Source organism: Urocampus carinirostris, chromosome 20 (genome assembly GCF_059441175.1).
Source record: "Urocampus carinirostris isolate Australia breed hairy pipefish chromosome 20, RoL_Ucar_1.0, whole genome shotgun sequence".
In the NCBI taxonomy this organism is placed as follows: domain Eukaryota; kingdom Metazoa; phylum Chordata; class Actinopteri; order Syngnathiformes; family Syngnathidae; genus Urocampus; species Urocampus carinirostris.
This window is the reverse complement of record NC_142368.1, coordinates 898,404-925,337: the sequence shown is the minus strand read 5'-3', so window position 1 is coordinate 925,337 and position 26,934 is coordinate 898,404. Positions and strand designations below refer to the sequence as shown.

The 26,934-nt window shown below is 43.1% G+C and overlaps 2 protein-coding genes across 4 annotated transcripts in view; both read left to right on the top strand.

Moving 5' to 3' along the window:
• Positions 1-9,730, top strand: part of cnih3 (cornichon family AMPA receptor auxiliary protein 3) — a 64,118-nt gene extending 54,388 nt beyond the window's left edge. For 2 of the 3 annotated variants that reach the window (XM_088324396.1, XM_088324394.1), the window contains exons 5-7: positions 946-1,092; positions 4,944-5,000; positions 7,165-9,730. In XM_088324396.1, the coding sequence (XP_088180522.1) occupies positions 946-1,092; positions 4,944-4,971 (175 nt within the window). In that variant the 3' untranslated portion in view covers positions 4,972-5,000; positions 7,165-9,730. The remainder of the gene's footprint in view (positions 1-945; positions 1,093-4,943; positions 5,001-7,164) is intronic. The other variant, XM_088324395.1, reaches the window with a different exon arrangement.
• A 10,985-nt stretch (positions 9,731-20,715) lies between these two features.
• Positions 20,716-25,996, top strand: LOC148345925 (von Willebrand factor A domain-containing protein 7-like). Its single transcript, XM_088325322.1, has 15 exons — positions 20,716-21,203; positions 22,099-22,371; positions 22,442-22,535; positions 22,595-22,729; positions 22,807-22,993; positions 23,060-23,235; positions 23,312-23,424; positions 23,490-23,606; positions 23,677-23,874; positions 23,931-24,063; positions 24,158-24,292; positions 24,352-24,441; positions 24,515-24,786; positions 24,847-25,143; positions 25,209-25,996. The coding sequence occupies exons 1-15, from the start codon at positions 20,817-20,819 to the stop codon at positions 25,584-25,586; spliced, it is 2,985 nt and encodes a 994-aa protein (XP_088181448.1). The 5' UTR covers positions 20,716-20,816; the 3' UTR covers positions 25,587-25,996.
• Positions 25,997-26,934: the final 938 nt, after the last annotated feature.

The window sequence follows — 26,934 nt, the reverse complement described above, 5'->3', positions numbered from 1 at the left end:
CTAGCCTGGCAGAGAGACTGCAGTCCCACTTGTAGCCACAGGTGGCAAATCAAAACGGAGCTATCGAAATCAGCCTTAGCATAACGAACGACCCATGTTGTCTTGTTTAGCAAAAATGTGTCTTTTAGTTTTTATTAAGAATTTTCCATTGACTTTGATGCCCTTTACTAGCCTGCAGTTCCACTTGTAGCCACAGGCGGCGAATCAAAACAGAGCTCTAGAAATCAGCCTTAGCATGGCGAACGACCTGTGTAGTTTTGTTTGTGTCTTTTAGTTTTTATTAAGAATTTTCCATTGACTCTGCAAATGGTGCCCTTTACTAGCCTGGCAGAGAGACTGCAGTTCCGGTTGTAGCCACCGGTGGCGAATCAAAACGGAGCTCTAGAAGTCGGCCTTAGCATGGCGAACGACCCGTGTGGTTTTGTTTGTGTCTTTTAGTTTTTATTAGGAATTTTCCATTGACTCTGCAAATGGTGCCCTTTACTAGCCTGGAAGAGAGACTGCAGTTCCACTTGTGGCCACAGGTGGCAGTCAAAACGAAGGCTCAAAAGGCATCTTTAGCATGCCGAAGTGGCGAAAAGGTTAACTATCTGCGTTATTTTGTGAAGCGTTTTTTTTTTAAGAGTTTTTCGATGACTGCAAGTAGTGCCTTTTACTAGCCTGACACTAAAACTGCAGTTCCACGTGTGGCCACATGTGATGACTTCAAACGGAGCTCCGAAAGTCATAGTGGGAAAGTGGTAAACAGGCTATTGATCCTTGTTATTTTGTGAAGCCAATTTATGAATCTAATTTTTCAATGACTGTAAGTAGCCTGACACTGAAGCTGCAGTCCCACTTGTGACCACAAGCACCGAGTCAAAGCAAAGCTCCCTTAGTGGTCCTCCGTGTGGCGAAATGTGGAACAGGTCAACTACCCGTACGGTGTTGTTTGCCCCCACGCGGTAGGTACTTCCATTCGCCCACCGATACCAAGGAGCTGACCTACGATCCGGCTTCGGTCATGAACGGCGATACCCTCAAGTTCTGCCTGAAGGAGGCCTGGTGCAAGTTGTCCTTCTTCGTCATGTCTTTCTTCTACTACCTTTATTGGTGAGTATCGTGTAGCAGGGATTTAGTTAGGACCACAATCCGGATGTTAATACTAGGTGTAAACGTTTTACTGATAGACTGGGATCAGAAGGGTAGGTCCAACTACTGGAGGGCAGGAACAGTCAATAAAACCCAGACCGAGTATTGAAGAATCAAATGTACAGAGAAACCCAAAAGAACAAATGTTCAGAAACTGCAGTTATGGAACAAGAAATCAGTATGCACGAATTATTGTCACCCAAACTCCAAAATGTCCGTTCCCCCAGTTTGATCAACCAAGCGCCAGTGTCCTTTGATGTATGGGTTTAGGTAATTAATGTAGTTTGTTGCAATGCTTGAGAAGGTAGGAGAATGGCTGATGGGGTCTAGCACACACCTGGGCACTATGGTCCTTAAGGGCCGCATATCCTGCCTGGTTTTTGAAGTTTCTCTGCTCCATTACAGATGATTTCATGCAGGAACTGCCACCCTAAAGGACCGGAGTGCCCAGGTCTAGCACCTCCTACCAGACCAGGGTTCTAAGGAGGTAGACAGAAAGGGATGAACTTAGACTCCTGTTCTAACTTCTCAGCTTGAGCCCAAGGTAGGAGAATTGATAACAGGGTGTAGCCAAGACCTGGAACTCCGGTACTTAAGGGCCACAGGTCCTGCCAGGTTTTTGAGGTTTCTCTGCTCCAATACAGATGATTCAAAGCTCCTGCCAGCGTGCTAACAAGCTGATCATTTGTATCACCTGAGTTGAATAAGAAATCTCCAAAATCATGCAGGAACTGCCAACCCTAAAGGACCGGAGTGCCCAGGTCTAGCGCCTCCTACTAGACCAGGGTTCTTAGGAGGTAGACGAAAAGGAACTCCCTTAGACTCCTGTTCTAACTTCTCAGCTTGAGCCCAAGGTAGGAGATTTGGTGACAGGATGTAGCCAAGACCTGGAACTCTGGTACTTGAGGGCCACATATCCTGCCTGGTTTTGAAGGTTTCTTTGCTCCAATCCAGATGATTCCAAGCTTCTACCAGTGTGCTAACAAGCTGATCATCTGTATCACCTGAGTTGAAGAAGAGAAATCTCCAAAATCATGAAGGAACTGCCACCCTAAAGGACCAGAGTACCCAGGTCTAACGCCTCCGACCAGACCAGGGTTCTTAGGAGGTAGACAGAAAGGAACTCCCTTAGACTCCTGTTCTAACTTCTCAGCTTGAGCCCAAGGTAGGAGAATTGGTGACATTGTGTAGCCAAGACCTGGAACTCCGGTACTTGAGGGCCACATGTCCTGCCAGGTTTTGGAGTTTCTCTGCTCCAATCCAGATGATTCCAAGCTCCTGCCAGCGTGCTAACAAGCTGATCATTCTTATCACCTGAGTTGAAGAAGAGAAATCTCCAAAATCATGCAGGAACTGCCAACCCTGATGGACCAGGGTGCCGAGGTCTAGCACCTCCTACCAGACCAGGGTTCTTAGGAGGTAGACAGAAAGGAACGCCCTCAGAATCCAACTAAGGAGACTAAAGAAGGACTCTAGGGTCTGGAAAACCCATTATTGCAGAAGTGGGAAAACTATGGCCCCAGGAACCCATGCGGCTCTTCCCAGGCTCTTTTGCGGGCCGACCAAACGAAAATGGTCAAATTATAAGAACAAAGTTATTATAGTAAATAAATTAACAAAAGAAATAAGATAAGTGCCAACTTTGTCTCCATTGTCCCTTTGCATGTCTACAAATGAAATACTACTACAGAAATACTACAAAAATACCATAAAATTACTTAAAAACTAAATATCAAATTTAGTGCTTGAAAACATTAACCGAATCTATAGTTTTGCTTTCATTGTAATAGGGTAAAAAAAAAGTAATACAAATTACAGTAATATTACTACCGAAGTAAGACAAAATACTCGTTTGGAAATACTTCATAAACACAATGATACAACAAAAATACCACTAGTGTAATACAAAAATACAACTAAAGTAATATTCCAAAAATGCTGTTGATATACTACAAAAAGTCTACCCTGGAAATACTTTTAAAATACTACATGAATACTAGAGAAATACTACTATGGAAATAGTACAAAAATTGACACTACAGCGATATTATGAAACAAAAATACTACTACAGATATATCACAACAAAAATGTTACAAAAAATTTTACAGATATACTACAGAAATTTTGCAATGGAAATACTTAAAAAATACTAAACAGATACTGCAGAAATGTTTCAAAAATACTATTATGTAAATAGTACAAAAATCCAAGAATGAAACTCCAGTAATACTAGAGGAAATACTAAATAAATACTACAAAAATATAAAAAATATGATCACAGTAAATCTACAAAAAGTCTACCATGGAAGTACTTTTAAAATACTACATGAATACGACACAAATATTACGAAAATACTACCATGGAAATACTATAAAATTGAGACTACAGTGGTATTATAAAACAAAAATACTACTACAGATATATCACAACAAAAATACTACAGATATACTGCAGAAATTTCACAATGGAAATACTTAAAAAATACTAAACAGATACTACAGAAATATTGCAAAAATACTATAATGTAAATAGTACAAAAATACAAGAATGAATCTACAGTAATACTAGAGGAAATGCTACAGAAATACTACAAAAATACTAAAAATATGACTACAGTAAATCTACAAAAAGTCTACCATGGCAGTGCTTTTAAAATACTACATGAATACTAAAAATACTATGAAAACAAAAATACTACTATGGAAATACTACAAAATTGACACTACTACAGTGATATCATAAAACAAAAACACTACAACAGATATATCACAACAAAAATACTACAGATATACTTCAGAAATTTTACAATGGAAATACTTTAAACAGAAACTACAGAAATATTGCAAAAATACTATTATGTAAACAGTACAAAAATACAAGAATGAAACTACAGTAATACTAGAGGAAATGCTACAGAAATACTACAAAAATACTACTATGGAATAACTATAAAATTGACACTAGAGCGATATCATAAAACATAAATACTACTACAGCTATATCACAACAAAAATACTACAGATATACTGCAAAATGTTACAATGGAAATACTAAACAGAAACTACAGAAATATTGCAAAAATACTATTATGTAAACAGTACAAAAATACAAGGATGAAACTACAGTAATACTAGAGGAAATGCTACAGAAGTACTACAAAAATACTACTATCGAAATACTATAAAATTGACACTACAGTGATATCATAAAACAAAAATACTACTACAGATATATCACATCAAAAATGTTACAAAAATTCAACAGATATACTGCAGAAATTTTACAATGGAAATACTTTAAAAATACTAAACAGATTCTACATGAAATAGTACGAAAATACAACACAGTAATACTAGAGCAAATACTACATCAATACTAGAAAAATACTTAAAATATGACAACAGTAAATCTACAAAATATCAAATTTACTGCTTGAAAAAATAAAACGAATTGATTTCAAAACCAATATGAAGGAATATAAAACGAAGATCTTTACTCACGAATGGAGGAAATTGTCTAGGCAACCAGGAGTGTCTCAGCAAAATTGGCCCACCCCTGCAGTATTGGGTATTCCCATTCCTCTCCTCCGTACGGGGCCACAAACCGGGAAGTGGACCCAAAAGTGCGACTCTCTGAATAAAGTAACCATTTCTCTAGCAATCACATGCTGACTTGGAGTTAGCTAGCGCATGCATGTGAGCTTGAGAGAAGTCGATTCTTTACTTCATTGACGAGCACTTTTTTTGTTTTTTTGCGGTCTCCGCCCCCCCATTCACCCCCCAAAACGCCGACCCGGGACGGATCCGGCAGCGTGTGGAACCTGGAAATTTCCCTCTAATGGCGCCCGCTAAGCGCCTCGCTTGCAAGGTACCGGCCTTCCTCCATTTTCTTTCTGTTTTTGTTCCCGTCTTTACGTGTTTCGGGTTGTCCTGTCTCATTCGCCGGCCACACTTACAGGTACACAAGTCAAAATATGAGTACGTGGGTGTTCTTTCTCTCTCTTTCTCTCTTATTATTCTCTTCTCTTTTCATTTTATCTTTCTCCATTTCTTTCTTTCTCTCTCCTTTAATCTCTTTTTCTCTCTTTTATTTATCTTCCCTCTTTTCTTTTTTTATCTTTCTCCGTTTCTCTTTCTTTCTCTCTCCTTTAATCTCTCTCTCTATTTCTCTCTTTAATTTATCTCCTCTTTTCTTTTTTATATTTCTCAATTTTCCCTTTCTTTCTCTCTCCTTTAATCTTTCTCTTTTTCTCTCTTTCATTTATCTCTCCCCTTTTCTTTTTTATATTTCTCCATTATCTCTTTCTTTCTCCTTTTCTCTCTTTCATTTAACTCTCCTCTTTTCTTTTTTTATATTTCTCTTTTTCTCTCTCTCTCTCTTTTTCTCTCTTTCATTCATCCCTCCTTTTCTTATCATTCTCCATTTTCTCTTTCATTCTTTCTTTTTCCCTCATTCATCCCTGCTTTTCTTATCCTTCTCCATTATCTTTCTTTCTCTTTTTCTCTCTTTCATTTATCTCTCCTTTTCTTTTTTATATTTCTCCATTTCTCTTTCTCTTTCTCTCCTTTATCTATTTCTCTTTTTCAATCCTTATTATTCTCTCTTTCACGTTCTCTTTCTATATTTTCTTATTGTTTGTCATCTTCTATCGTTTTCTTTCGCTGACCTTTTATCTATCTTTATATCTTTCTCTTCTCTCCCTTTCTCTCACCATTTCTCTTTTCATTTATCTCCCCTCTTTTCTTTTTTATCTTTCTCCGTTTCTCTTTCTTTCTCTCTCCAACGACCCAAAAAATAAATAAAAACAAACCAAAGAAATGAACCCAAAAATAAGAATCCACTGAAAAATACCCCCCAAAAAAAACAAAACTTCATTTTATTTTATGTAACGACTAACAAAAAACAACAAATGAAAAAGAATGATAAAAAAGACACACAAAAAAGGAAAAATGCCCCCCAAAAAAATAATGAACCGGAAAACAAAAGTTGACCCAAAAAATGTCCCAAAAATGACAGAAGAAAGATCCAAAAAAGGAAAAAATGCCCCAAAAATGGACCCCTAAAAAACGACAGAAAAAAGACCCTAAAAGACCAAAAACAATTTTTTTTAGATTTTTGGTGGGAAAAACAACTAAAAATTAACTGAAATAAAAACCATCCAAACAGTGCCAAAAAGGGAAAAATGGCCCTAAATAGATAATGAACCAGAAAAAAAGGACCCAAAAAATGTCAGAAAAAAGACCCAGACAACGAAAAAATGCCAGAAGAAAGGGATCCCCCACGAAAAACACCCAAAAACTGACGTTAAAAAGAACCAAAACACTTTTTTTTTTTGGGCGGGAAAAACGACTAAAGAATAACTGAAATAAAATTGACTAAACAACCTAAAAATGTCAGAGAAAACTAACCAAAAAGAAGCCAAGAAATTTGCCAAAAAAATGACCCCCAAAATGACCATAACCATAACTAAAAAAAAACAAAAACAACTTTTTTTTTTTTAAATGATTCCAAAAACGATTGGTAAAAGAACCAAATAATGAAAAATCCATCCAAGAAAACGACAAACGACCCCACCCCCAAAAAAAACCTCTGACCCCGAAAACAGCTAAAAAATGATCCAAAAAAGACCAAACCAAAAAAACAAACCTAATAATGAAAATCGACTGCAAAACAACCAGAAATAACAGCCAAAAACGGCAAAAACAAGTGAAACGAACCAAAAATGGACTGAAAATCAACAACAAAAAAGACCCCAAAATGACCCCAAAAAACTGAAACAATCCAACTAAGTCTGAAAAATGAGCGGGCGAAAAAAGACCCCAAAAATGAACCTGAAAAACCAAGCTAAACCCAACGAACAACACCAAAACAACCCGAAAAAGGACCAAAACCACGATTTTTCTTTCTTCTTTTTCAGCCGGGGCCAAAATAGTTCCAATTCTTAGTGTCATATTTTTTTACTCTTTGTCGATAATATCGGCAGGAGTATCGGTACTTAAGCCCCGCCCCCTCCCCCGTTTCTGTCTTCCAGTTTGGTGTACTCCCTGGTGACTTCGTAATCCGCCTGGTCCGGATGCGCCGACCGCCGTCCGAAAACCGCATCCCCGAACTTTCTACGTATCCGTACTGGAGGCCTCTGATTTTTTTTTCCTGTATTTTGGTAGCATCGCCGCTAGCTAGCTAGCTAGCGCGCAGGACGAAAAGCACAGTAGCATTTGCACAGTTTTGTCTCAGGCACAGCAGAACTGCCGGCATCGTGGGAAGAAGCGGTTTTGTTTTTTTTCTCGACCTGGCCCGGAACGCCACCTATTTTTTCACGTACTTTCCGACGGAAACGCGAAGCTCCGCCTTCTTTACGCGTTTTGGTCCGCGGTACTTTGTGTTTTCCGAATACTCCCGTCAAAAAGTTTGCACATATGTCGTCTTGCACAGCCACGTTTGTCCACGGGCGCATCCCGAGTCTTCCGTTTTTGGATATATTCCCCCCGTTTCGAGTCGGGAGCAAAACTATTTCCCATTATTCCTCCAAAATTCAGACTCACCGATTTTTGACGTCGAACGTGTAAATGATGCACTTATCGATGATGTTAATGCTCGTTTTACTTTCCGGGAGAAAAGGATACACCGCGTCTTTCAAAATAAAACTCATTTATCTGTAAAAAGTCTCCATTTGATGATGTTAATACCCGCTTTCATTTTTGGAGAGGAAACATTAACATTTTTATTTTGATTTTTTTCCAAAAAAAGCGTACTTATCAAAAAGAAGTACACATTTGATGATGTAAATACTCGGTTTAATTTTGAGGGAGGAAACGATGCACCCAAATTTTAGGAGTATATACTAAATACACCATTTAAAAAAAAAGAGTATTTATCTATAAGGAGGGAAGCTTTGGATTATATCAGTACACCGTTGATTTTTTGGGGAAGGAACAAAAGACATATTTTTAAAAATGAAAGTATTATGATGCTAATACTCGATTTACATTTTGAAAGTAAGAATACACCCCGTTTTTAAAAAGAAAGTGTATTTATCTCTAGGAGGTGGCTTGCGAAACTATTTGGCCCCCTTGAATTTTGTGCCCTTTTATTCCACATTTCAGACTTCAAACATAAAAATATAAAAATGTATTTTTTTCGTGAAATATCAACAATATGTGGGACACCATCGTGAAGTGGAACACACTTTATTGGATAACTTTTTTAACATATAAAAAACAAAAAATGGGTGCGCAAAATGATTCAGCCCCTTTACTTTCAGTGCAGCTAACTCTGCTCAGTGAGGATCTCTGAATGATTCAATGTTGATCTAAATGACTAACAATGATCAATGGAATCCACCCGTGTGTCATCAAGTCTCTCTAAATGCACCTGCACTGTGATGGTCTCAGAGGTCTGTTAAAAGCGCAGAGAGCATCATGAAGAACGAGGAACACACCAGGCAAGACAGAGATACTGTTGTGGAGAAGCTGGATTTGGATTTTCCCAAGTTTTAAACATCCCAAGGAGCACTTTGCAAGCTATCACATTGAAATCACTGCGTCCCCCTAAATTTTCAGCTCATACAAGGAGAAAACTGATCAGAGATGCAACCAAGAGGCCCATGATCACTCTGGATGAACTGTGGAGGTTTACCAATGAGGTGGGAGAATCTGTCCATAGGACAACAATCACAAATCAACAATGCACAAATCTGGCCTTTATGGAAGAGTGGCAAGAAGGAAGCCATTTCATAAAAAGTGTTGTTTAAAGTTTCCCGCAAGCCACCTGGGAGACACACCAAACATGTGGAAGAAGGTTCTCTGGTCAGATGAGACCAAAATCCAACGTTTTGGCAACAATGCAAGACGTTCTGTTTGGCGTAAAAGCAGCGCAGCTCATCATCCTCAACACACCATCCTCACTGTTAAACATGGTGGTGGCAGCATCATGGTTTGGGACAGGGAGGGTGGTTAAAATCGATGGGAAGATTGATGGAGCCAATTACAGGACCATCCTGGGAGGAAACCTGCAAAAGACCTGAGACTGGGACGGAGACTTGTCTTCCAACAAGACAATGATCCAAAACATAAAGCAAAAGCTACAATGGAACGGTTCACCAAAAAACACACCAATTTGTTCAGGAGTCAAAGTCCAGACCTCGATCCAATTGAGAATCTGTGGAAAGAACTGAAAACTGCTGTTCCATCCAACCTCACTGAGCTGTTTTGCATGGAGGAATGGGCCAAAATATCCGTTTCTCGATGCACAAAACTGATAGAGACATATTATTTATGTTTTATGTTTGAAGTCTGAAATGTGGGTACGTTTTTACAATGAGTTGCGTTTGAGAAAATAGAATAGTCAGTGACCCCGACTGGACAAGGACCAATCCATATAATGGAAGCCAGTGTAGCAGCAGCGCCACATTTGGGGCCCCGTTCCCTTATATTTTAAACCGTTTTTCACCCGGCGCCACCTCTTGGACACCGTTTTTTGCATTTTTCTTTCTCCCGGTGTTTTGTCCCGATTCAGTTTTTGCATTTTCTATCCTGAATGTGGATGTGCTTTGAAACATTGTTCATGAAATAAAAGATTTGAAAGTTGGAAAAAGAAAATGGGTTTCGGCTGCATTTTTGTATTTCTCTCTCTCTCTCTCTCTCTCTCTCTCTTTCTCTTTCTCTTTCTCTTTCTCTCTCTCATCTTTTACAGTTCTTTAATTTTTTTTTTTACTTTTCTGTTACTGATTTCCTTATTCTATTTAAGATTCTTTTATTTTCTGTATTGTTTTCTTTTTTCCTTTTCTACTTTTCTCTTATTATTTCTCTTTTTTTATATTTATATATATTCCCTGTTTTTCTTTTTTCCTTGGCTTTCTTTATTTATTTTCCCTCTTATTTTTTCCTTTCTTTTGTCTTTGTTTTTTTCCATTGTTTCCTTTATTTTTTTTTCCTCTCTTCGTTTTTGTTCATTTTCCCTTTTCTTATAATTTTGTCCTTTTTCTTAGTTTTTAAATTCTTTTATTTTCCAGTATTTTTTTTCTTTTTTTCCTTTTCTACTTTTTCTTTTTATTTCTGCTTTTTTTCCCCCGTTTTTCATGTCTTAATCATTTCCTTTTTCCTTTGCTTTCCTCATTCATTTATTTTCCCTTTTCTTATTTTTTTCCTTGATTTTATCTTTGTTTTTTCAATTGTTTCTTTTATTTTTATTTTTATTCGTTTTTGTTCATGTTTTTATCATTTCGTCCGTTTTCTTCTTTTTTAAATTATTTTATTTTCCTGTATATTTTTTCTTTTTTCCTTTTCTAGTTTTTTCTTTTTGCTTTTCCCTCGTTTTTCATTTCTTAATCATTTTATTTTTATTTTTTCCTTTGCTTTCCTCATTCATTTATTTATTTTCCCTTTTCTCATTTTTTTCCTTTCTTTTGTCTTTTTTTTCCATTGTTTCCTTTATTTTTCTTTTCATTTTTTATCTTTTTGTTCTTATCATTTTGTCCTTTTGCTTCTTTTTCATTTATTTTCTTGTTTTTCTTCCTCCTTTCCATGTTTTTACTTTTCTTTTTTATTCCCTCCTCGCAGTATTGCGGCATTGTATTGAAGTGAAGTTTTTACAAAGAGCGGCAAATCCTGAACCGATGAAAGACATTGTGGGAAGTCATTCGGTTGTCCCGAACGATATGAGCAAAAGCAGGGCTGCACGTCTTTAACAACCTTTGACACCTTTTTAACAAAACTGTATACCTATTTTTATGACTTCCTGTTTCCTTTATTTTTTTCTGGTACCGTGACTAAAAATAGTGTGATACTGAAATAAGACCGATTGACTTTTCTTGTCGTTTCTAATCGTGATTGCTCAAATATGATAATGCACTCGTACGCATTTCCCATTTTTTTCCCGTTTTAATTTCTAACTCATTTTGAGCTTTTTAGGTGCAGCTTATAGTCCAGAGAAGGGGTTTATTTTTGAGGACCCAAAAGGAGCCCGATGTCAGACATTGCTAGAATATTTTTTTCTCCGGCCTGTCCGTCAACGTTCCCTGCGCTTTGGTCCGTCAGTGACAAAAAGTTGTCAAGCCGGCGAAAAAGCGTCTCGGCAAGCCTGTCATTTCCCGCCACCTCAGATGACTTCCTGTCCAAACCGATCCGTCCCAACCCCTAGGGTCCCCGAGGGGTCCGACTGAAAAATGTTTTTTTTTTCCATATTTATCACTCAAAAAGTTTCTAGATCGTCAAACTAACCAAATTTCTTAAATAAATAAATGTAAATCCAGTATTACGTTATTTTTTTTCTTAAACTTTTCATTTTTAAAATGTTTTTAGACATTGTGAAATAGTTGTAAATGTCTGACTTCTCTTTCTAAAGTCAATCCCTCACGCCCTTGGGTAAAAAAGTCATTGGCCCCTGTTTTGAAAGCTGAGTTGAATTCCTTAAGCAGTGTCCCTGCCCAATCCGCCTCGAATCCCAATCCCGAGATCTCAAAGTCAAATCAATGCTCTTCTTGAAGCCTTTGGAGAACATTTTAAAGGGAACGCTCTGAAACTGATATCTTTGAGTCGTCTAAACACAGAAATAGAAGGTTTTAAGGGTTTTTTTTTGCTTGTAGATGAGTGTGGCATGGGCACCTTAGCTAGAAAACTGGTGAGACAATAGCTAAAAGTCTAAGCTGGTCCCTTGTCAAATTTGGAAACGACTAGTTTACAGCCTTTAAATCTTTGCCTTCCTTTGATTATTTTTTAGACATTGTGAAAGAGTTGTAAGTGTTTGACTTCTCTTTCTAAAGTCAATCCATGATGGCCTTAGGTGAAAAAGTCATTGGCCACTGTTTTGAAAGCTGAGTTGAATTCCTCGGGCAGTGTCCCTGCCCAATATGCCTCAAATCCCGATCCCAGAGTCAAATCTTGAAGCCTTTGGTGAGACAATAGCTAAAATTTGGAGATGACCAGTTCACAGCCTTTAAAACTTGCATTCCTTTGATTATTTTTTTAGATATTGTGAAAGAGTTGTAAATGTTTGACTTTCTAAAAGCCAGTCCCTGATTGTGCATACTTGATAATGGTGCATAAAAATGAATTACAATTGGCCTGGCACACGTTTACCTTTGGCTCTGATTTGAATACATTAAAAAAATTGTGTACATATATGTTGGAAATTTTATTGGCTAACCAATGTCAATCATGATTTTATTCGGGTACTACTTTTTATTTTTAAAGGGGAGTTTTAGTAGGATACGAACCGATTTCAACAAGGATCTTCCAACAAAGCAGAAATGCTTTTAGGTGTATTTTTATTCCTCCGTCGGCGTTATCGGTATTGGAGTCAATATTTGGATTCTCTGGATTGTCCTGGAAAGACATTCACCTCGTTTGCCAGGGGACATCATCGGTAAGTTACGTTGGCCTTATCCTTTTCAAGTATCTTGCTCCAGACTGATGCGGGTTTCTGTTTGTTTCATGCTAGAAAACCTCCAATAGGACAGATTTGGAACAATTTTGCAAAGAAGAATGGGCCAAAATCCCTCCACAGCGTTGTAAAACATTTGCTACCAGTTATCGCCAACAAAGGTGGACCAACTTGCTAAAAGGTTCAGGGGGTGAAGATTTTTACACATTGGGTCTAATTAAAACTGCAAAAAACACCGAAATCAGGAAACCCCCTTCCAAGAGTAAATGTCTAATCCAGGTGTCTTTGAGTCGTTATCAGTTGACAAATTCCAAAAAGTGCGTAAAGGACAAAACCGAGGACATCTTAGTCCCAGATTTGAGAAATTCCTACTACGTTATAGACCAGTGGTTGGCACTTCCTGGCTGTAATTTCCACCCCACACCTCACTGATGATCACCCTCTTATCACACCTCTCCCTCTTCACTATCTAAACACTGTCCCCTTGGCTGGGTGCTAGTTCATTGCTTTCATGTCACGTCCCATGCACTCTTGTCTCAGTCTTTCCTGTGTACTGAATCCTTGCCCGGCTTTCCGGATCACCGGTATTAAAACTGCAAAGAACACAGAAATCAGGAAGGGGCTAAATACTTTTTAACAGCACTGTAAACCCCTTCCAAGAGGAAATGTACTTTCCAGGTGTCTTTGAATCATCATATTATCTTCGTCTCGGATTTGAGAAATTCCTACTACGTTATAGACCAGTGGTTCTTACTTCCCGGCACTTCCTGGCTGTAATTTCCACCCCACACCTCACTGATAATCACCCTCCTATCACACCTCTCCCTCTTCACTATTTAAACACTGTCCCCTTGGCTGGGTGCTAGTTCATTGCTTTCATGTCACGTCCCATGCAGTCTTGTCTCAGCATTTTGTCTTTCCGGTGTACCGAACCCTTGCCCGGTACTGCTTGACGAACTCTCAGACTGTGGTTCTGGCTATTTGGACTGACCGGAACACCGACCCTATCGCCTGGCAACTCGACTGTGTACCGTGTTCCTGCGCTCTTCTAGCACTCCACAGCGTGTTTGTTCCTGACAAATGATGAAGAACCGCTACTTTGGCGTGTCTTTGACCCTTTAATCCGCATTTTTGAGGCTTTCGTCGACGGGACCGGAGGCCGACTCCGGCAGAAGCCACCGATCGGATTTTTCTCCCCACACTGGCAGATTGAAACCGAAGGTTAGCGCTCGGGCGGCTCGCCGTCAGTCAAACCGAGACGAAGCGGGATCCAAAGCTGGCAGATTCTGACTCCTCCGACCCGAAACTTGCTTTCCAAATCTCCGAACTTAGATTGTTTCCTGAACTTGTCGGATTTTCGAAAGATGGACGAGGCCAGAAAGCTTATTTGGAGTTGTGAATAATGAGCGTGTCACAAGCCAGAAACGGAGACAGGACCCAATAGCGTTCGTTTGACTCAGTTTTTATTGAGAAAGAGAACAGAGCTTGCATCCACCATCCGATGATCGTCGGTCACAGGTAGCCGATAGCAGGAACGTGGAAGTGGCCCTTCCGTGTCGAGCGAAGGTCATTATTGACAGTGAGACAACAGGTCGATGGCCAAGACAGAGGAGTAAAACAGAAACGGGTCCAGAAACAAGTCGGCAACAGGTATCAGGCAGGAAAACGGGGCAGGATAATGTCGGAGAGTACAAAAGCTTGCCTAGCTGAAAACATAGGTTCGCAGACGGTCTGACAGCTTCCTCTTGGAAGACGGGGGTTTAAAAAGAGTTCACCAGCCAATCAGAGACCAGGGCAAAGGAACGGGCACAGGTGCCTGGCATCAGTAATCATGACAGAGCGCATAGATTGTCCCGGTGTCCTTCATTTCCGGACATTGTAGGATCAAATCCTCGGACAAAAAAGCCGCAGTGCAGGTTGCCATCAGCGTTTTGTGGATCCGGTCCAAATGATGTTTTCCGTTTTGGCCGGATTAGCGGCGTTTATCTTTGGCAGGCCGCTCTCCTGTGGCAGTTTGCGCTGTGTCCGTGCCAGGCTGGTGTTTAAAAAGCTAGGTCTATAGAAAGAACCACAATTCGTCCGGGAAGTTTCTTTGTTTTTACCAGACAACTTTCGGATGTGTGTGGAATTCACGATAGCTTTTAATCGGATGAAAATACAGTGAAAGATATTCAAGAGGTTTTTCAAGTTCCGTGTAGACGGCTTCCTCATCTAGCTCGAAAGACCGACTTGCATCATGGAATGCATGAAGAAAGACCGCTTCCTGATCCTGTTTGAAGGACTAAGTTCTGTCATAGAATGGACGTACAAAAAAACCCTTCCCAATCCAGCTCAAAGGACCAATTTTTGTCTTAAAACAGACGCATTAAAAACCACTTTCCAATCCTGTTCTGTCATAAAATGGACACACAAAGAGCGCTTCTTAGTCCGGCTCGAAGGACCAAGTTCTGTCATTGAACGGACGTACACAAACCCCTTGACAATCTGGCTCAAAGGATCAACTTCTGTCATAGAATGCCCAAAGACGGCTTTCCAGTATGATTTGAAGGACCAAGTTCCTAACTAGTGTGGAAAAAAAGAGAAAGAACAAAAGAGAGAAAGCAAAAGAGGGAGAAAGAAATATAGAGAAGCAGAGGGAGAGAGAATAAGAGAGCAATAGAAAACAATAGATAGAGAACAGGAAAGATTGAGGGATAAATTGAGACAAAGGCAGGGATAGAAAACGAATAAGTGAGAAAACAAGTGAAAAAGAGAGAACAAGAGAGAGATGGAGAGAGAAAAAGATATAGAGAACTAGAGAGAAAGAGAACCAGGTAGAGAGAAAATAAGAGAGTGATAGAGAACAAGAGATAGAGAACAAGAGCGATTGAAGGATAAATAGAGACAAAGGGATGGATAGAAAACAAAAGAGAGAGAAAGAGAGGGCAAGCAAGAAAACGGGTGAGAGAGGGAGAGCGTGAGAGAAAACCAGAGAGATAGAGAAAAAATAGAGAGAACCAGACAAATAATAAGTAATAAAACAAGTGAAAGATAGAGAATCAGAAAGATAACAAGAGAGAGAGAGAAAGAGAGAGAAAAAAAATAGAATTAGAGAGCAAGAGAACCGGGGAGAGGGAGAATAAGTGAGCGATGGAAAACAAAAGATAGAGAACAAGAGCAAATGAGGGATAAATAGAGACAAAGGCAGGGATAGAAAACAATAGAGAGAGAAAGAGAAAGAATGAGAGGACAAGAAAAAAAGCGTGAGAGAGAGAGATCGCGATCCAGAGGAAGAGAGAGCGAGAGAGAAAAAGAGAGAGAGAACCAGACTATAAGTAAGAAAACAAGTGAAAGAGAGAGATAGAGCGAAAGAGAGAAAATCAAGAGTGATTCAAAGAGAGAGAGGGAGAGAGATCCAGAGAGAGCAAGAGAAAAAAAAAGAGAGAGAACCAGAAAAAAAGTGAGAAAACAATTGAAAGAGAGAGAATCAGAGAGAAAACTAGAGAGAGATAGAGAGAATGAGAGAAAACAAAAGCAAACCAAAGAGAAAGAGAGAGAAGAATGGAGACAAGATGGGCCATTGAGATGATAGTTTGAAAGAAGGCAGCCTTTTGGCTGTCCTTTGCTCATTCCCGAGGGCTTTAGAAAATTCCTGCCTCTTCTAGTGTTAATCCACCAGGCCTTGAAGGTCAGCCCTCCGATGGATCTCGGCTAATTAGCGCCCCCCGCTGAGCGCCTAGCATGCTTGCAGGAACGGCAGCCAATCGCTCATTTTTTATTTAGCAGAAAGGAAAAGGCGTGATCGGGTTGGTTCCATTATCTCGAGTTGAGGCTACGATAACAAAGCAGATTATCAACATCCGGCCTACGAGCATTTTTCAAGACGAAAATGGAAACCGGGGGTTTCAAACGTGCGGCCCGGGAGCCACAATTCGAAGGGGATTTGAGACCCCCGCCTGAATATGAAAGTTAAAGGGACAGCAAGTATTATATTGTCACTGGATTCTGTCGTGCCGCCGGAAATGAGTGCTAAAAGCGCAGCAAAAAAAAATAAAAAGACTCAAAATCACCAAAACGCACCGTATCACTTTTAAAGAGTAGAGAAATAATAAGATTAAAAAGAAATAAAAGAGAAAAGAGAAAAATGAAAAAGGAAGAAATTTCAAAAAGTAAAACTCAAGGAAAAATAAATAAAAAGAGGAGGAAAATGAAAAAAGGTGGAAAAAAAGAAAAAGAAAAGAAATAATACAGAAAGTAAAACTCAAGAAAAAAGTGAAATAAAAATAAAAAGAGAAGGAAAAGGAAAAAGGGTGAAAAAAAGAAAAAAAGAATTGAAAAGAAATAAGACAGAAAGTAAGACTCAAGAAAAAAAGGGAAAAAAATAAAAAGAGGAGGAAAAGGAAAAAAAGGGGGAAAAACAAAACATTAAAAGAAAAGAAGACAGAAAGTAAAACTCGAGAAAAAAAAGGAAATAATAAAAAAATGAAAAGAAAAAAAAAGACTAAAATAAACGGAAAAATGAAAAAAAGAGGGCAAAAAGTAAAATTCGATAAAAAAAATATCTATTTTCACTTTCTTTCTTTTCTTTCTTTCCTTTCTTTTTTATCTTTTTCATTTTCTTTTTTTGCTTTCTTTTCTCCTACTTCTTATTCCCTTTTTCTATTTTCCCCTTCCCTTTTTTTTATTCCTTTCTCAATCAAAAATATTCTTTCCTTCTTTTTGGCTCCCTTTCAGTCATTGTAGTTTGTCGTCTTTCTCGGACTCTTTTTTTGGTTCCAGCGACATCTAGTGGACAAAAAAAAAATAAAACACTGTCCCTTTAAGAAGAGCAGAACGTTTTTGTGGCCCAACCTCACCCGGACCCTCGCTTCCGCGGCCCCCGACTCAAGTTGTAGAAGGTAATAATGATGTCGGAATAAAAATAGAATATTTCAGCCCCTCCCCCCCAACCCCACCATTACCTGTCACCTAAGGCTATGCTAATGCTAGCTACGTACACCCCCCACTCCCCCCCCTGACCCGACTATGTCGCAACAGATGTTCTCTCCTGGCCCCGGTCCGCCATCTTTTTCGGCCCCCAGCCAACTACAAACCCCCTCCCCCTTTTCTTGACTATCGTACCGCCGCTTGGCTAGCATGGACCCCATGTTTACCGATTTTTGGGGAGGAGGTTTCTTCAATTTCATGAGAATATATTGGGGCCTTGCCAGGTTGCCAGAAACAGGCGGGGGCCCTTCAACCCGCCGCCGGGACAGGGACCAGAAGCTCCTGAGGGACCTTCTCCTCGCCCCTGGGGCAGGAAACGGCCGAGGGTCTTTCTCATTGGGAACTGGTGTGGGGAGATTGGGTTTGTCAAGTTGGCCCTCTCTGGGGGTACAACCAGATCCTCAAATGACCTCAACTTGGAGGGCCAGGAACCAGGTGACCCAAATGACAGAGGCCGCATCAAAGAGACCTTTACCGGTACTGGGGACGGCTGAAAGTCCTTGTCTGTATCCCCTGAGATGGGACCAAAAGCTGTCCAAGGACTGGGAGCTAAAGCAACCGAGTGACATTCACTGTGCGCCAAAACTTGAAGCTTCTTGCTGCCAGAAGAGGGACCAGAAGCGGCCGAGGGACCTTCACATCGCCGCGGGAACAGGAAACAGGAGCAGCAAGGGGACCTTTTCTCTCTGCCGGTACAGGGGACCTAAAGCGGCCCGGTGACCTTCTCTTCACGGCTGGAACTGGTCCTTTGGTGATCAGGTAGTTCTGTCACGTTTTGCAGAAGTGGACCCAAGTGCAGGGAAACTGGAATGGAGGCAGGTGTGTTCAACAAAGGCTATTTATTACCAAAACCCTGTGACAACAAACAAAGACCACGGACAAAAAAGTGTCAATACCAGAAAAAAAAAATACCTGACATGATAACAAAAACTTGGCAATCAAGATGACCCGACGCAGTGTGCTGTCTGAGCAGTCAATATAGAATGGACATTAAAAAAAAAACTCGCAATCCGGCTCAAAGGACCAACTTCTGTCATAGAATTCCCAAAGACTGCTTCCCAGTACGATTTGAAGGACCAAGTTCCTAATAGAGTGAAAAAAGAGAAAGACCAAAAGATGATAGAGAGAGCAAAAGAGGGAGAAATAGAGGGAAAGAGAACCAGGGAGAGAGAGAATAAGAGAGCGATAGAGAACAAGAGATAGAGAAGAAGAGCGATTGAGGGATAAATAGAGACAAAGGGAGGGACAGAAAACAAAAGAGAGAGAACAAAAAAGAAAGAAAGAATAAGAGAGGACAAGTCAGAAAATGAGTGGGACAGAGAGAGTGAGAAAAAAGAGAGAGAACCAGAGAGAGAGAGAGATTTACAAACAGGTGTGAGGGAGATTCGGTGCAAGTGTGTCCAGTTCCAAACCAGGTTGGCGCCCTCTGAGGAAAGGTGGCGTACCAGATCCTGACAAAAACCCGATAACCATGGAAACGAAGCTTACGACGATCGATAAATACGAAGAAGACACAGGTATTGTTATTCAACCCGATCGTAAGGAATGGAGTCTGTGATCAGCCCATCACGTTTGAGGATTGTGTTTTTTGCGAATCCATTACAGGAGAGCCTGCCCGTCCGATGAATATTGATGCTAAAGGCTTCTAAAGGCTTCCTCCTAGCCCGCCGGGAGCAAAACGGAACTCATGCTGTTCGCATCGCCGACCTCCACGGGTAGGAGCGGATCACGCCGTGTTGCTCACCTTTTAGTGATATTTACCCGTTGCCTCTTTATCACCCGTGAGTTTCCTTTGGGATCTGAGTAGATATTTTCGTTTGTTCCCCATTGTCATTAGGTTACCCCAGGTGTGAAAAATGCCCGAAAAAATCTCACTCAGCACATAAAGTTTTGTTAACTTGACATTACACTGTCACAGGCCAGAACAATCTTGAATATCAACACTACATTTACAGGAAGTAAGGTAGGTTACCCCAGATGTGAAAACTGCCACCCAAAAAAGCTGATTTTGCTTTCTTCTTTTTTTTTTTTTGCTTTCCCAAAAAGACATTTCACTCTCTCAGACCAGAACAACTTATTCCAGGATCACAAGAAATCAGGTCAGTCACACTAGAGGTGAAAATCCCCAAAAAGGAAAACCGACTCAGCACCTTTGTTTTGGTGAGCCAGAAGTTTTACCAGAAAGACATTCAACTCTCTGAGGTCATAATGACATTGAATATCAACAACATATTTTACAAGTAGTCAGTTAGGTAACCCCAGATGAGTGAACTAGCCCAAAAAGCTCGGTTTTGTTGACCCAACAGCTTTCCCAGAAAAACGCTCTACTCTTCCAGGCCAGAAAAGGGAAACACCTCCCAAGAATGGTTTCTCACTTGATGCGGGCCATACTCCAAAGGAGCACAAACATTCTAGTCTGCAATTAGAATGTTTTTATTTATTTAGTACAAATATGATCTTAAATTTTTTTTTGACAAAATATAAATGTGGAAATTCTTGTTTTCCGCCTATCAAAGTTATCATGTATGCGTTAGCATGACATATTCAGATGTAGCCGTTAGCCTGACAGGTTAGCATGCAGCCGTTAGCATGACTCGTTAGCATGTAACGGTTAGCACTTAGTGGTTGGCAAGACTCGTTTGCATGTAGCCGTCAGCATAACGTCTTGGGATCAAGAGGTCGCAGGTTTGACTTAATATTTCGAAGTGTCCTTGGGCAAGACACTGAATCCCTAATGCCCCCAATAAGCAGGTCGGCGCCTTGCAAGGCCGACTCCCTATCGGTGTGTGAGTGTTTGTGTGAATGGGTAAGTGTGAAGCACATTGTAAAGCGCTTTGGGAAGTCATTGACTTGAAAAGCACTATAGAGATGCAAACATTTACCATTTAGCATCTTGATTATCCTCAAAACGTTTAGAGGCTGACTCCCTAATGGTGTGTGAGTGTGTGAATGGGTAAGTGTGAAGCACATTGTAAAGTCTTCATTGACTTGAAAAGCGCTATAGAAATGCAGACCATTTACCATTTGCATTTACACAAATAAACGGGACTGGACATGACGAGGGGTCAATAGTGTTCCCGATCCTCAGGTAGAACCTTTCCAGTCTGGAATTGATTCGGGAGTCGAACCCGCGCCCGTTTGGTCGACGTCGGCGAATCCGGATCTTGCGAGTTGTCATAAACCACGCCCCTTCGAGTCGTTTTGCATGCTCTCTCGTCGAGGCCTTTCGCTTTCGCCGCATTCCTGCAGGCAAATCACGCGGGGACACCTTTTTTGCTCGCCGGTGCGGCCTAGGGGCGTTCTCGCAGGGTGAAGTATCCCGGTTTTTGCATCGGGGGCATGGCAGAGTTCCAAAGTCGAGCAAAGGGCAAACCCTCTCCGTCACCAGAAACCCAACAGGTCGGACAGGTCCTACGCGGTTTACCTCCTTCCTGCAACAAGCAACCTCATTTCCATCAAGAACCTGTCACCAGAGAGATAAAACCAGATAAAACCCCACCCGAGGGATCCCGTTCGCTAAAGAACCGGTCTTCGGTCTCGGGAACGATGCCGTCGCCGTGGGTCCTTTTGGGAGTCCTGCTGCTGGGAACCCCGGCGGGGGGTTTCGGAATTCTGCCGGGAGATTCCAGGAGTCACTTGGAGATCACGGAGGAGGCGGTTTTGAACGTGACGGTGGAGGTGTGCCGGGCCCTGGCTCAGGACGAGGATGCCGACTTCACCGCGCCCGTAAGATTCAACTCGTGATAGAAATAGGAAACCAATCATTCGAAGAAATACAATAATGAAGTATCCGGGGAGCAGGAACAGACTCTTTATTTTAAACAGGTACAGGTCTGCATTTCAAGTTACTCTACCCGTTCGCGCACACACCGATAGCGGAGTCGGCCGTGTTTAGCGTTAGCGCTTCGGTGTCTTGCCCGAGGGCACTTTGACGTATAACCGGGAGGAGCCGGGAATCGAACCTCTCAAAATCATGTCAACAATAAAAACTCAAGGTTTAAGCGCGCTGGAGATACAGTATAGAATGTTTACACATGAACTAGGAAGAGGAAGCAGATTTCTTCTTCAAGGTGGATGCTGGGTGACTTCTCACAGTGCCACACAGTGGCGATAAGAAGTACGACAGACTGTCCTCTACTCGGAAAAATGGAACACCAATGTCCGGATATTTTTGGACATCCTGAAAAGTTTTTTCGTATCTATTGTTTTGCGTAAGTCGAATGATCGTAAGTAGGGGAGCGTCTGTATGTCGTGAAAAAAAATCGAAAGAAGAACATCAAAATTTATATTAAATGAAGAATTTGACTTTTTTCCGCTAGCAATTAAGTCAATGACCGGTAGAAGAATGAAAATGTTCCTCAGTAGGAAATCATGAAGACCTGGGCGCTCCTGGTCCTCGAGGGCTGCGTGTCCTACCAGGTTTTTGAGCTTTCTCTGATCCATTCCGAGTGATTCCGAACACCAGGGTCAATAAAAAACTCCTGCCAGCTTGCTAACGAGCTAATCGTTTCTATTAGCTGAGTCAAAGGAGAGAAACCTTCGAAATCATGCAGGACGTGCGGCCCTTAAGGACCAGAGTGTCTGAAATAATGGATGGACCCCCGTATGTGTTTGTACGTAGCCACGTCCGTTCACCGCATCCAACGTGGCGGCGGCCTGCCGGGCGGAAAGCTCGGCCAAGAACTTGGAGCAGGCCATCCGATCCATCACCCTGCGCAACGTCCGCGTGGACCTGGAGGAAGCCCTCAACGCCAGCTTCCATTTCGACGACGAGACCTTTGCCAGCGGCCGCGGCATCATCACCACCGGCCTGCTCTTGGTCAAGGCCAGCAACCGCCAGCAGAACTTCGAGGCGGCCCAGGACAACCTGGGAGAGATCCTGCACACCCTACAGGTAGTCCCGGCGCCGCTCCCCATCTTCTCTGGGCTGATTGTAACGCTCTGTGGTCTGCTTCAACCTGAAGGACTTTTACAGTCACAGCAATTGGGCAGAGAACGGCAACGCTTTCCCCAATTCCAACCTCATCCGAACCGACACCAGCATCGGAAACCTCGCAGGTACGAGGGTTGACTCGATGAAGAAGAACACCCGGTGGTAAAACCCAGTGTTCTTTCAGGTCCAGACCAACCCACCTGCCGCAGCTGCGACGGAGACGACTGCAGCGACAACATCCTGCCGGACATCATCCAGAACCAGATCCTAACAACCGGATATTTTGGAATTATCCCAGGAGTTTCCACCAAGCCTGCGGGTAAATCGAGTCAGGTTCTTAGGAGACACGTGTTTGCGCAAATTTGTTTAGTAAACAAGGACCGACCGGTCGGACAGGAAAGTGCAGTCATGGCGGATCCTTAGACGTCACCAGCAGGATCGAACCCACCGGCGGCATCAACAAAGACACCTTTGGTTCCGAACACGGCTTCCTCCACTCGGCGGCAGCCGATCTGGCCACGGCGGCCACCAGCGAGATCCTGGAGGACGTTCGGCGGGCGGCGGGAAACGAGCCGTTCCTCCGGTACGCCGAGAAACCAGCGAAAACCCTTTGGAACCTGACGCTGATGACTTTTCTCTCCTGAATCAGGATGTTGGGCATCGCCAGAGGTTCAGGGAGAGCTCTTTGTCTGGTGATCGACACCACGCAGAGTATGAGCGACGATATCGCCGCCGTGCAGAGCGCCACTTCCTCCATCGTCGACAGTCAAGCGGGAACCGACAACGAACCTTCCTTCTACATTCTCGGCACCTTCAACGATCCAGGTAGGGTCTTGGGATTCCAGCTCGGTTTGGTCTTTGTTCTCCACCCCAAGACGATAACGTTTCAAAATTTCTTTAGGAATCGGGCCGGTGATCAGGACGAGCGACCCGGAAGTCTTCAAGGGGATTGTCGATGATCTGACAGCGAGTGGCGGAGGAGACGAAGCGGAATTGAGTCTCACGGGTCTTCGGGTACGATGGTCGAGTCCACTCGTCACAAGAAAGGAACTTCACACTTTTCTTCTCTTCTTTTTAAGTTGGTCTTGACAAATTCGCCGCAGAGCTCGGACATCTTCCTCTTCACAGATGCGCCTGCCAAAGACCAGGAGCTCAGGTCCACCGTAATCAGTCTCATCGAACGGACCCAGTCCATGGTGGGTAACACACAGGCTCCCTCTTAGATTCTCTGAGATCGTTGATCGGAGAAGTTTTACCTCCATCCAGGTGTACTTCCTGATCACGGGAACGTCAGCGAACAGCCGCAGACGGCGAAGGCGACAAAACAACCCCAGGATTACGGATTCGGAAGCTCAGCTGTATAAGGACCTCGCCCAGGCAGCCGGCGGTCTTGTCGTTGAAGCGGACAAAGACGAACTCTCGGAGGCCACCGGCATCATCGGGCAATTGTCCGGCCCTTCTATGGTATCCATCTCCTCCGTGTTGCTCAAAAACTTGAGCTCACTGACTGGCTTTCTTAGGTGACTCTTCTGCGGGCCTCCAGGACCAGTGGGCAGAGCAACGACTTCACCTTCATTGTGGACGAGAGCACCAGCAATGTCCTGCTTTTTATCACGGGCGATATTAGTCAGATCACCATCGTCGACCCTGAAGGTGAAACCGAATCAAATTTACATTAAGACCCCAAAAAGCAGTTTCTCGAAACGGTTTTCGATATTTTGGATGAGATTCAATCGTGCCCTTGCAGGAAACACGCAGACCCTCAGCACAGACGCCGACTTTACCACGTCGGTGGGAAACCTGAAAACGTTGCAGCTTGCAGAAGTTGGGACGTGGCAGGTGAAAATGGAGGCAACAAGTCCTTACACCCTGAGGGTCACAGGTGAGTGCCCTGCCGGCAGGAATACCTTCATAACGTTGCTGAAGGATTTTACCTTTAAGGTCAAAGTCCGCTGGACTTCCTGTTTGACTTTGTGGAGTACATCCCCTCCAAGAGCAGCTTCGATGTTCTGGACACACGTCCGGCAGCCGGTAGAACAACTTCCTTTTGTACGTTCACACGAAGGAATCGGAAGTTCCTGACTTGTTCCCTGTTCCTTGGAAGACACCAACGGCACGCTGCAGTTGAGGATAACAGGGAGCGACACGGCGAATATCGCGGAGGTCACCCTGGTGGAGTCGGCGGGATCGCTTCAGGTCCCGGGGAACGTGGAGCCACAAGGCCGCGGGAGCTACTTGGCTCGCTTCGACACCGTTCCGTCCGTGCCCTTCGTTCTGCGGGTGAAGGGCAACGAGGTCAACGTCGCCAGCGGTCGAAACAATACGTTCCAGAGGGAGTTGCCCACCAGCTTGCGGGCGTCCAATCTAACAATCAGGGTGAGCGGTTGAGACCGGGTTTCGGCACGTGACAAGGAGCCTGATGTTGTCCCTGTTTAGGCTCAAGCCGAGGGCAACCTCGTCCCCGGGACACCCTTCTCGGTGCCTTTCTCCGTCACGAGCCGGGTCTTCAACGGGAACGTCTCCATCCGGGCCACCACCAACAACCTGCTCTATAACACCAGCGCTCCCAGTTCTCTCCTGGTGGAGCCGGGAGTGAGCGCCAACGGCACCGCCACCGTTTCTGTCCCGCTCGACACGCCGACGGGCAGTACCGTGGTCCTCGTCATCGAGGCGGAGGGGCCCGAAAACCAGGACGTCAACTACGCGGTCCGCAGGGTTTCCGTCCTCAATCCGGTGGGTGGTCTCACCGATCAGGTTCCTTGAGGAAAACTATCTAAGTGCTCGGTTTGTCCCGGTAGTTGACGGACACCGCCGCCCCGGTGTGCCGGTTGCTGAGCATCGTCAACTGCGTGGAGGACGGCAACAGCAGCTCCAGCCAATGGGAGCTGAGGGTCTTGGTGAGCGACGGGGCCGGAGGGACCGGGGTGGAGCAGGTCAGCTTGACGCGGGGCAACGGGACCCTGGGCCTCGGACCCTCCGCCGACGAACCCGACGCCACCCTGGTCGACTACGAGGCCTTCTGCGACGCGCCCGACGTGGAGTTGAGGGTGGTGGACAACGCGGGCAACGCCGACACCTGCGCCTTCAACGCCTTCACCAGTTCCGCCTCCTTCCTGGCACCGTCGACGCTCGTTTGGGTCGCGCTCGTCCTGGCGTTAGCGCCGCTGCCGCGTTAAATCCAAAACTAGCTGCCGGTGAAAAGTGCGCTAAAGGGAGCTTTCTCCGCCTAGTGGCCGACATTCAGTGCTACACCTTTAAATGCTGTTAATTGGCGGAAATGTAATATTTAGTTATAAACGAATGAAACTAATTAATAAATTTAAACGAGCTACATGGAGAAAATTCATGGAGCTTTCTCCGCCTAGTGGCCAACATTCAGTGCTACACCTTTAAATGTAATTTGATTTTGCGGAAATGTAATATTTAGTTTATAAAGGAATGAAACAAATTAATATATTCAAACGAGTTATATGAAGTAAATTCTTTTTGAGGTACATGCAAATTTATTTTGACGTTCCCCAAGGTGATCCACCGCGTCTTTGTTGTCAGCCTTTCAAAATAAAAGGACAAATGATTTGATTGAAAACTTTGTCTCGTGCTTATTGGTATTCCTTGAGACACTAATTTGGGTCAAAAATGGGAGCAACCCAATTTTTGGGTCAATTCTACCCAAAGTTTTCTGGTTTGTCCGGGCTCCTGTATGTTTTGGACAAAAAAACTCAATTGTTCGGGTTATTCTCCACAAAATGACCCAGTATAAAATGAACCCATTTTGGGGTGAATTATCAACAAAAAATCTAAAAACGTCAATGTTGCCATGGCGCCCAATTGGCCCCGCCCGTGTGGCGCCGGCAGCAGCTTGTTAAAAGATTGGCTTCCCCACTAATTAAATCTTGTCCTGTCATTCCCCTTTTGTCAGTCTGTCTGCGAACCTCAGTTATCTCTAGGCAAGCCTTTTTTGACCCTAACTCACACCTGTTTTTATCTCCTGTCTGTTCTCCGGCTTTGACCCGTTTTTTGATCCTGACCACGTCTACTCTCCTGTCCTGGCTTACGACCCCGACCACGTTTTTGGTCTCCAGGTTTTATGTCATGATTACCGATGTGAATAAACTGTGCCCGCTCCTTTGGCGCCAACTGCCTCAGACTCTGATTGGCTTCCGATCAGTACTTGTACCCACTCCCGTCTGTCCCCTTTCGTCAGTCCGTCTGCAAACCTCAGTGAACACGAGGCAAGCCTTTTTCGACCCTGACTCCCACCTGTCCCGTTTTTTGCTTCCGTCTGTCCCCCGGCTTCGACCCGTTTTTGATCCTGACCGCGTCTACTCTCCCGTCCTGGCTTTCGACCTCTTTTTGTCCCCGACCACATCTACTCTCTTTTCCTGCCTTACGACTCGCTTACGACCCCGACCACGTTTACGCTCTCCCGTCCCGGCGACCGACCCGTTATTCCGTTCCCGACACCGCCATCGCTCGCCACGGAAGATCCACTTCTGCGTTCGGAGCCACCTGCTTCCGCGTCCA

Bases quoted from the DNA above. Each gene is read 5' to 3' on its own strand.
- LOC148345925 (XM_088325322.1), top strand. From the start codon at position 20,817: ATGGCAGAGTTCCAAAGTCGAGCAAAGGGCAAACCCTCTCCGTCACCA. The intron at 22,536-22,594 runs GTACGAGGGTTG...GTGTTCTTTCAG, and splicing joins CAGCATCGGAAACCTCGCAG to GTCCAGACCAACCCACCTGC. The intron at 24,442-24,514 runs GTAGAACAACTT...GTTCCTTGGAAG, and splicing joins GGACACACGTCCGGCAGCCG to ACACCAACGGCACGCTGCAG.